This window comes from Rattus norvegicus, chromosome 7, assembly GCF_021556685.1.
Source record: "Rattus norvegicus strain SHRSP/BbbUtx chromosome 7, alternate assembly SHRSP_T2T, whole genome shotgun sequence".
Classification (NCBI taxonomy): domain Eukaryota; kingdom Metazoa; phylum Chordata; class Mammalia; order Rodentia; family Muridae; genus Rattus; species Rattus norvegicus.
The window spans coordinates 120,645,049-120,655,909 of record NC_141540.1 but is presented as its reverse complement, the minus strand read 5'-3'; the positions used below and the strand labels follow the sequence as shown (position 1 = coordinate 120,655,909).

Sequence of the window (10,861 nt, the reverse complement as noted above, 5' to 3'; positions counted from 1 at the left end):
TGGTGGCTTTTGCTTGGGATCAGTGCTCTGCTAATGCCCTTGCTGGTCTCTCAACACATTCCTGTCATTGAGACTTGAATTGTAGGCGTGATGTTAGGGCACAGGATGCTCAGAGCTATGTTACTACTATTCTTAGTTTGTAAATTGTCCTTTTGATACCATCTTGTTTTCTTTTGTAGGTATAAATAAACACTTGACAAAAAAGGTGTGAACTTTTATTATATTAAAACTTAACAAGAGTTTAGGTGCAGTCCTAATGTTTTCCTCCAAGCAGTCAATGTGTGGAGGCTGAGTGTACAGTCATCCTATGAGCACCTCTGACTGGAGGGGAGGGTGAGACTGATGGGGGCTCTTGGCACAGAATTCAGTTACACAGTGGCCATGGTGTCCACCTCAGGTGGCAAGTGAGAGTAGACGTCCTAAGCCCTTGGCAGAGCTGGTTATTTGAACTGCTTACAGCTTAGATGGCAGGCGGACACAGGCTCGAGTTCAGCGCTCTGACCTAAGGAGGGTGTCTTACAGCTTTTCACTTGCCGTTCGTTTTAGGGCACCATACTTTGCAGATGGACCAGGTGTTCATTATATCCACGATGGTATAAAGGGAGGTGCTGCCATTGATGTGGAGATAGACTTAGCTCAATTCACACCAGTCATTTTAACAGGAAGTCCCGAGTCTTGGCTCAAAGTCACCAAGGAGTGATCCAGATGGGTTGCTCTAGCTGCCTTAGGGATGGCTTATCTCTTCAAACTGGCATTGGTAGGCTTAATTTCTTTCCTTTAAGGACTTGGAAGAAAATAAAATTTTTAGAATGTGCTGTACTAATACAAGACTTAATTCCTCTCCCCACCCCTTCAGGAGACTTCAAACTACAGATCCACCTGCCTTTGCCTCCCTTGTTCTGGCATAGTCTACACCCTGTTGTCCCTTTAGGATTGTGGGCTTACAAGAGGAGTTACCTGTGGGCCCCATACCTTTTTGTTACTGATGTTTTAGACCGGTGTATCTGCTCTGTCTCTATAGTCTGTCCATCCCAGCCCTGTTTTTAAGCTACCCTGATTAGTCTTTGCATGGTGGCTGCTGGGCTGGTTGAAAAAAATGAGTTCTGGGGTTGGGGATTTAGCTCAGTGGTAGAGCGCGCAAGGCCCTGGGTTCGTTAGGTCCCCAGCTCCAAAAAAAAAGAACCAAAAAAAAAATGAGTTCTTAAAGATGCCCGAGGTGATAAGGTAACATGCCTTGCCCACCCTAGCCCCCTGGGGTCCTGTGTGTGCTGGATTTCCTTGAGTTTCAAGGTTTATAAGCTACTAGGGAAAGTGAGGTTTCCCCAACCTTGTCAGAAGTCCTGTTTACTGTCCGAATTTGTGATTGCTGTTGGTCTGAAACTCCCCACATCCAAATAGGCTCCAGAAGGGATGAACCTTGGCTCTGCCTAAGACTGGCCTGAATACCAAACAGTTTTGGCCCCTGTAGACTCATGTTTGAATGCTGGCTTCGGAGTGATAATGTTGGGTGTGGCCTTGGAGGAAATGTGTTGCTGTGTAGGTGGGTTTTGAGGGTTCCTAGTGCTTAAATTCACACCAAGCACATGGAACAGAGCTTCCTCCTAGCAAAAGCACTCTGCCCTCTGGAACCAGAACTACTAGGCCAACAGAACTGGAAGCAAAAATTTTCCTACTGAGTCACTAAGAGTGATAGTGGAACTATTCCCTTTCTCACCTCTTGATTCCTGGACCCATGGGTCCTAGTTATAGGAGAAATTACCATATATCAGACCCTGATTCAAAGCATATATTGCCTTCACAAGAACCCTGCCCCAGCCTTAAAAGCTTGGCTAAACGGTACCACATTTCCTCCAACGAGGGCATGCCTATTCTAAAAAGGACGCACCTCCTAATATTGTGTCACTCCTTGTGGGCCAAGCACTCAAACACACGAGTCTATGGGGACCAAACTATTCAAACTTCTACAAGTACCATACGTAAAAGTGCATGGGGACCTAGGACCGGTGCCTACCTTTGGTCACATACAAGTAGAAGAAGTCACAGTAAAAGATGGTTTGTACAACTCCAGACACCACTGAGATCTGGTCATAGAAGTTCTCTGTCTGGTACCGCCTGATCCAGTTGGCCAGATAGAGTAGCCGATAGAGCCCCAGAAAGAACAGGTAGTGAGTGGTGATGGTCTCAGCCTCTCCAGTCTTGCTGATCATGAAGAGCTGTGGCAGGATAGCCACTGACTCCAGATAAATGGAGAAGGTCCAGAGAATCTGTCAGAAAGACAACAGAAAGGCTGGAAGAGGAGCCATGTGTAGTGAATGCGTTTGTTGAAGACAAGTTTGACATACTTTACAGGGTACCAACGTAACCAAGGTAGGCTTTGATCAAACTTCCCTTACCTCCCAAGAAAGGAATGGGGCAGCAGAACGTTCCACACAATAGGTTTAAGAACTTGTATTTATGGCTGTTTGCTGTTGGGAATAGAAATCAAGGCCAGAAGGCACTCTACCCATAGTGTCCCCAGCCCTGAACGTAAGTAATTAAACCTTCGTCACTTAACGGAAATAGAAGCTCAGGCATGGAATGCCTGCTTGTTTTACAACAGTGCAAATACATCCATGAAACTGTTTTGACAGATTGCATAGTTTATATATGACATTTAAGACAAGGTGCCAAGGAACAGCCCAGTAATACCAGCATAGGACCTCCAGAAATGATTGTCTTTCAAAGCTCAGACCCACTGAGTTAGCCTGGAGTGCTCTCGGGGACACAAGGTGTCAACTGAAGGAGGGTTGCCACCTGTTTAACTTGGAACCTCAGGACTGTGAATAGATGTGCCCCTTAAAGTGGGGTGGGTGAATGCTGTGAACAGTGAGCAGAGGGCTCGTGGTACGGATGCCCAGACGGCTGAAGAGGGTGCTGGGAGGCATCCCTGCCTTGGGACTAGACTCACCTCCATTGGTGCATAACTGTAGTTCACCAGAAAGGAAAGGCCGGTCACTGGGACCACAAGGAACTCCAACCGGAATGTGTCATTTTCAATGTCAAACGTTTTCCGGAACTTCCAATAGATCATGTACACTGTGACATAGGCACACAGGAGGAAAACCACCTAGAGAGACATGGATGGACTCATGCTAAGCCATATCTGTAATCCTGAGGGCTAACATGCTATTATCCCCAACAGGCCGCCCTGCCTCTGTGTGTGTGTGCACGTGTGCATGCATGTGCATGTACATGATGTTTCTGGGGCCCTTAGAATCGAGAGCTGGAGGTTTGCATTAGTGGCATGTATAGGGTCTTTTTTTTGGGGGGGGGGGGTCTGGGCAGCCTTGGAATTTGCTTTTCTCACAACTTCCCAGGCTGTGCTAATACTGCTGGGTGGCTCTAGACTACACTGCTATAGAGAGCTCACTCACACTTCACTAGGATGAGAGACGAATGCTGTCACCACACCCTGTAGCATGGTGTCACATGCCCTGTGAAGACTGTCAGTGTGTCTCCCTCACAAGATGACTCATGGGCAGGACCCTCCTCTGAATTCTTACTCAGCACGGATTAGTGACAGAGCGAACACAAGTACTGAAGACCACATTTCTATTCCACTATAGACAATACCACATCCTGCTGCACCCAGGCTGGGTCTGCAGAGAAATCAACTAAGCAGGTAGGGGGTCAGCCTCCTGTAATTCTAATGGTGATTTTTAAGAAACCTCCCACCCCCGCCTCAGAGTCACACTGAGTGCGACTGCTTCACAGGTGACAAGGTCCTCCTACCTTGCCTGGATGAACTACCTGGAACCCAAAGGATGTCCCGAGACTTTTGGTGTGCCGTATCATCCCTTGAAATATTTGGGGGGGAGGGGACCTAAGGGGAGGTTGTTTGAGACCCGAGTTTCTCTGTGCAGCCTTTACTGTCCTGGAACCCACTCTGTAGACCAGGTTGGCCTCGAACTCAGAGATCTACCTGCCTCTGACTCCTAGTGCTGGGATTGAAGTAAGATTTTTAATATTTTGCTTAGCTAATATTATATATTATAATAACTATAATATTATATATTATATATAACTAATATTCTCATTTGCTTATGACGTTCTGCCTTAAAGATATGGGATCCACGAGTCTTGAATGTCTCCAAGTGCCCAGCATAGCAGAGGCAGGACACACATTGCATGGGTGGCCGATCCAGTTCAACAAATGCCCAGGGTCCAGGAAATAAACATCTGATTTGTTTATTGTTTAACCATTCTATGTGATGGTTAATTACTAGGAAATACTTAGTCCATGGTAGGGTGCCAGGGTTTACATGTCTCTCTGTCTCTCTTTGTCTCTGTCTGTCTCTGTCTCTGTCTCTGTCTCTGTCTCTGTCTCTGTCTCTCTCTCTCTCTCTCTCTCTCTCTCTCTCTCTCTCTGTGTGTGTGTGTGGTTGGTAGTAGGAGTCTTTTGAGATACTGTCTCACTGTGTATGTAGCCCTGGAACTAAACCAGGTTGGCCTTGAACTTGGAGCAATCCTCTTGCCTCCCTGCTTCTCCAGTGCTGAGATGAAATGCTACCTGCCTCACACTTAAGCTTGTGACCTTGATGAATCTCACAGCCACCTCTCTGAGTGAAGTTCAAGTACCATGGTGGTCCTGAGGAAAAGGTACAGAGGCCCATGCCTGAAAGGCCTTGGGCAGCAAGGCAGGTGAGCCAGCTCTAGCCCTGGCCCGAACTCTCGTCAGCACTCCAGGAGTTCGCATGCGTTTACCTTCATCACTGTGTTGTAGATGGAGATGAAGTTGGAGAAGAGGTCCAGGTACCTGGTGGTGAAGACCAAAGCGAAAAGAATCTGACTCTTCCCAGAGATGCCTGTGCAGGGGGAACAAGAAACCGTGAGAACATCGCCTTCAGGGTAGTGAGCCAGGAGCGGCTAACCCTGCGCCACCCTAAGTCAACGGAGTCTCTGTGCCTCTTGTTGAGCTCTGATCTGTCTCCAAAGAAAGATTCCAACACTACGTCCCTGTCACCCTGCGTGCGCCAGCTTGGTGCGTCTCTGTGGAGGATGCAGAGGTAGTGTGGGTTGCCCGGGAGGGGGCGTTGAGGCTGCTCGTGTGCCACTCCCAGAGCTCCACTATGGGAGAACCAGGATGACAAGCAGGCTGAGGAAAGCAGCGTCCAGCAACGCTCTGTTTTCACAGTGCACACATTTTAAAGCCCTTTTCCAATGTACAGAGGTCGTGCCTATTTTGACTCATTGTAATACAAAAATGAGGGGTGCAACTCAGGGACAGAGCCAAGCATGTGCGAGGCCCTGGGTTCAGTCCCAACATTGCCATAAGTAAATAATAAACACCAAATGGTACATGCAAAAACAAAGATGCCTGAGAACACAGACCTCTGAGCTCAAGTATGTGCATGACTTGTGCCCGGACTTGTCATGCATGCTGTCTTAGTCTCGGTACTGTTTCTTTTTTTTTGAGACAGGGTCTTGCTGGAGTCTTGACTGGCCTGGAACTTGCTACAAAGAATGGGCTGGCTTTCCACATATGGCGGCACACTCCTTTAATCCCAGCACTTGGGAGGCAGAGGCAGGCAAAACTCTATGAGTTCGAGGCCAGCCTGGTCTACAGAGTGAGTTCCAGGACAGCTAAGGATACACAGGAAAATCCTCTTGGAAAACAAAACAAACAAGTGAAAAGAATAATGTTAGCCTTGGGCTGGGCATAGAGGCACATATGTCAGGAGGCAGTGAGTTCAAGGCCAGCCAGGGCTACCCAGTGAAACCATATCTTAAAATTAATTAATTAATTATTAATCAATCAATCAATCAATGTAAAGGGGCTGACTTCAAGCTTTTAGCAACCCTCTCTGCCTCTGTCTCCTCAGTGCTGAGATGACAAGTATTTGCCACCACTGTGCCCAACTCCAAGGTCAGTCAGTCAGTCTGTCTGTCTTTTTAAAAAGGATCTATTTACTTTGATTGGAGAAATGGCTCAGTAGTTAAGAGTAGTTAATACTCTTTCAGAAGACCGGGTTTTGGTTCCCAGCACCCACACAGTGGCTCTCAACTGCCTATAACTCCAGTGGGGTATCTGATGCCCTCCTCTGATCCCCATTGTCAGGGCACACATGTGGTTCACAGGCCACTCAGGTGCAAACACACACACATAAAAGGAATAGATAAATATAATACTATTTATTTTAGGCAATGTGCTGGTGCAAACCTTTAATCCCAGCACCCAGTCAGGTTGATCTCTGTGAGCTCCAGGCCAGCCATGATTACATAGTAGTAACGTATCTCAAAAGACAAACAAGAATATTATATGTGTGTGGTGCCCGCATGACTATATACGTTGCACGTGTTTCTATATAAGTACTTATATAAAGGGTACTCATATAAATGGGAGCAACATACAGTTGTTTGATATGATATGGGTACTGGGAATTGAACCCAGGTCCTCTGCGAGATCAACCTGTGCTCTTAACCACTGAGCCATCTCTCCAGCCACAGGCTACCGTCTTTCCTGACCTACTCTTTATTTACTCATGTACCTGAGTTAGAGTCTTGTTATTTTTAATGTTTTTTAAACAAGTATTTATAAAATTAATTTACTTAGTATGTGTTGGTGGTGTGTGTGTGTGTAGTGGGTGTGTGCACACATTCCACATATGAAGGTCAGGGCACAACTTTCATGGGATGGTTCCCTCCTTGTACCATGTAGACCAAATCCAGATGCTCAAACTCGACAGCAAGTACCTAAGCCAGAGCCATCTCAGCAGCCTCATTTTGAGACAGCATCTCATACAGCCCAGGCCGGCCTGGAACTCTGTGTAGACAAATCTGGCCTTGAATTCCTAATTTTTCTGCCATCTCCTTCTGCATGTTGGGATCACAGGTTTGTGCCACCACAACCAGGGAATGAAAGAGCTTCAGAGTCCAGAGGGCTCCCTTGTATGTTCATCCAGCTTCTGCTGAAGCTGATGCCATAACTGGTGGCCATTGTGGTTCTCACAAGAACACAAGGGCAGGGCTGGGCCTTTGTGCATTGGTGCGGGTGCATAACCCCATCACTGGGGATGCAGAGGCAAACCAGCCTAGGCAAAGGAACCCAATCTCAAAAAACAGGGGGGTTGGGGATTTAGCTCAGTGGTAGAGCGCTTGCCTAGCAAGCGCAAAGCCCTGGGTTCGGTCCCCAGCTCTGGAAAAAAAAAAAAAAAACAGGGGGGGTGGAGACTGGGGCATGGCCCCGGGGCAAGGACACTTGCTCCGCATGTGCGAGGTTCTATACTCTTGACCACTCCATCTCCCCAGTGTTCCTGCTGCACACCCTGCCTGGGCCTGAAACAACAGGCCAGCCCCTGCACTCCTCTGGCTCTGCTGTGGGTCATGGAGGTGGCTCCAAGGGCCAGGCACTTCCTTTGTCTTCCTTCCTTGCCACACCCACACCAGCCTAAGTCACCTCATCAGCCGCTCCCAGTCCCAGTGCTGGTGTCTCTGAAGCCAAGGTCAACTGACCTCACTACTGAAGCAGCAGCGTGCAGCGGTGCCTCCCCTCCAATGGCTCTACCTGTCCTTGTCAACAAATCATCCAGCTGCCTGTTGTTCTGTATCTCTGCCATCTCAGCCTGTGGCTGACAGCCTCTAACACACACACACACACACACACACACACACACACACACACACACACACACACCAGGGACTGTCCAGATCTAAAGCCTCCCCTTAATTTGTCTACTCCACTTTTCAGGACAATCCCAGGACAGGCCCCAAAAGTCAGCCAAGACTAACTTGTACCCCCATAGCCTCCTCTACCCCATCTTGGTAAACAGCCACAGCCTTCCATCCCCCTGCAAACTCGTGGCCACCCTTGGGCCTCTCCCTCTCTCACATCCCAATGGTCACCAGGCCCCAGGTCCCTCCAGAAACTCTCAGCCTCACTCTCCTCTACTCTGCTATTCTCACATAGTCCAACTCTACCGCTTCAGTGCCTTCCAGACTCCCACAATCTTTTATTGCTGGCCAGCAGCTCCCCATTCCCGTTCTCCATTCAGAAACCCAAGGGCTATTTTAAAATAAAATTCTGCTTAAAACTTTTATGTGGCTTCCAAATGTCCTTAAAAGACCCAAAGCCTTATCCCAGCGGCCGCCTGGGCCACCCTCTCTCCTGGCTCTTGCCACGCCCCCTCCAGTCTAGCAATTTGTCTGGATTATATTCCAAGTGAGCACAGGGTCTGCATCCTGGGACCCACGTAGTGACTCTCCCTTCCTGTGCCCACACTCCCTGCCTCATTCTTCTGGTCGGACAGCACGGTCTTGGGGCAGGGTTATGTTTGTTTGTTTTGTTTTGTTGTGATAGGGTTTCTCTGTGTATCTCTGGCTGTCCTGGAACTCTCTCTGTAGACCAGGCTGGCCTTGAACTCACTTAATCACTCTGCCTCCTGAGTGCTGGGATTAAAGGTCACCTGGCCCGGGTGACATTTTTAATGACAAAGGAGGAGACTCCTAAGGTCTCTCCCATTCTGAAAGAACACTGGGCCCACATACTGGCTGTGGACAAGCTTGAGCCACACATTCCTCCCCAGTCATCCCACCCCCACACATGTGACAGGACCCAGGCCCTGAGTAGAGCTGAGCAGGGAGTGTGGTTTGGAGATAAGGATGACCGTGAAGGAACTCCGGCACGGGTGACACAGATGGGGAGAAGACCTACACAGAGCCATCTCTGGGTGGAGCTGGTTGTGCCAGTCCTTCACCAAGCCCCCATGGAGGCCTTGCCAAAGAGGCCCCTGCCCTGCCCTGACAGCCTAGGCAGCAGCTCCATGGGGGATACCTGGCCACTACATTCTCCAGCCCTCTTAACCTTGTGGGCTCAGGATTCCACTCACAGTGGCTCCACACATACTCATAAAAACACTGACTTCCACAAGCACCACCCCTACCTGGAGCCCAGGAGGAGACACTGGGAGTCCCTCAGACTGACAGGAAAACAGAAGCCCCAGGCTACATAACTGAGCAGGACAGTGGGACAGTGGCCAGTGGCTCTGGCATTTGGAGCTGGCACCAGCTGCCATTTTTTCTTTCGCCTACAGCAACACATACTGATTTGTTCCTCCTGTCCCTTTCTGCTGGTCTCTCAGTTGGTCAGCTCCCTGAGGCAGGGCATTGGGGTGTCAGGGCACCAGGAGTGAGGGAAGGGGTAACAGCACTCCCCCCAATCCTACCCTGGACCGCTAAAGCACAGGCACAGGACCAGGAGAGCCTACAGCTCCCAGGTGCCCAGAGTCAGATCCTGAAGGGCTGTGAGAGACAACTGCAAACCCCGGTAACTTCTAGTTCAGTCCAAAGCTACTGGATCCAAACTGTGCCTGATCCATACTCAGCCAAGTCCCTCTCCTGGTCAGCCTCCCAGGTGACATCTCAAAATGCTCTCAACCTCCATTTCCGGAGTCTCAAGAGACTCTGCTGAGCCTCCACCTCTGCTACTTCTTCCACAACTTCCTTCATCCTGGATCCTGAGTGTGACCGGAAAAAGCCTTTCACCACTGGTTCATCCTACCTTCTGGATTCCTCTTCCTCCTTTGCCCCGTGCCCCGTGGCTTCTATTTGCACGGATGCTCTCAACACTGTACCCTGTTCCTTGAGCACACACCCTGCCCAACCTCTCCCTCAACGTAGCCCTCAGCGGCTCTCTGTCTCCCCAGCTCTGCTGGAGTCTGAGCTCACACCCATCTACACGCCTAGGGCAGGCAGGGAACGCTAGGAATGGAGATGCCTGAAAGACAATGGGCAGTTTCATTGCACGGGGACTGCAATTATCCACCCAGCCTCCAAACTTCTTCCGATCCCAGCATGGCAGCTAGACCTCTAGCCAAACAGGGAGCCCCTCCAATGCCTCCCACTTAGAGCCAGCTCCACATCCCCGGGCCAGGCTGATGCCACCAGCAAGCAGGAAAAGGCTCTCCCTGGAGGAGTAAAAGAATGAAGATTCCAAGATTAAAGCTACTTCAAATATCTTCCCTCCTCCTGAGGGGGAGGGTCTCCTCCCCAGGGGAAGGTCCCCCTCCACTCCTCACCCAGCAGCCTTGATACTTCCAGCTGCCCAGTTAAGGACGGGGCAAGGGGGGTGAGGTAGGGCTCTCCGTGGAGACACAAGCCACGCTCCCGCATAATCTCCCGGATCCTTTGATGTCGAAAAACTTCACTCAAGTTTCTGGAAGCGCGCGCGCCTGGGTTCCCTCTGAGCCTGAATCCTCATCCAGGTCCGGTCCCGCCCCGCCCCGGGCCGCTCACCCGCGCAGCTCTTGGACCTCCAGATCTTCACCAGGAGCAAGATCATGGCCAGGAGATGGCTCAGGTCCCCGAGGATTCGGAACACGTTCATGGTCCGGCCTGCGGCTCCCACGCCGTGTCGCGCGGAACTTCCCAGGGAACTTTCTGGTGCGCGGGGCGCTGCCACGTCCCCGTCCCCGCGCCTCGCGGTGCCCCAGGCCGGTGCCGCGCCTCCTCGGTCGCGCGCTCCCGCCGCGCGCACCCTTGGCCGCGCGGTGACGTGGCGGGGCGGCTCGGCGTGGGACAGGAGCCAGGAAGCTGCGCTTCCCACGTCCCTACGCCGACGGGCGGGGCAGCTCGCACAACGGCTGCTGGCCCGAGCCCCTCCCTCTCTGGTCCTGTGTAGGCACCCAGGGTTCCCCTCAACCCCAGAAACCACTGTCAGGGCCTGGCACTCGGCTAAAAGTCCTGATGACTTTCATAGCTCTGTTCTGGCCTGGGAGGTGAAAGCAGGCTCTCTGCCACTGTCGACCTCAGCAGTTGAAACTCCTGAGAAGTGGGGCTGACCGGAACTCTGACCCCCTCACCTGTTAAACTCGGAGATAACCTGAGA

At 50.6% G+C, this 10,861-nt stretch overlaps 1 protein-coding gene across 1 annotated transcript; it reads right to left on the bottom strand.

Moving 5' to 3' along the window:
- Window positions 1-201: 201 nt before the first annotated feature.
- Window positions 202-10,431, bottom strand: Kdelr3 (KDEL endoplasmic reticulum protein retention receptor 3). The gene is given in 5 exon segments (NM_001127546.1): window positions 202-784; window positions 2,012-2,264; window positions 2,948-3,106; window positions 4,744-4,844; window positions 10,270-10,431. Coding segments are annotated over 5 exon segments (645 nt in total). The 5' UTR covers window positions 10,361-10,431; the 3' UTR covers window positions 202-743.
- Between the last annotated feature and the right edge of the window lie 430 nt (window positions 10,432-10,861).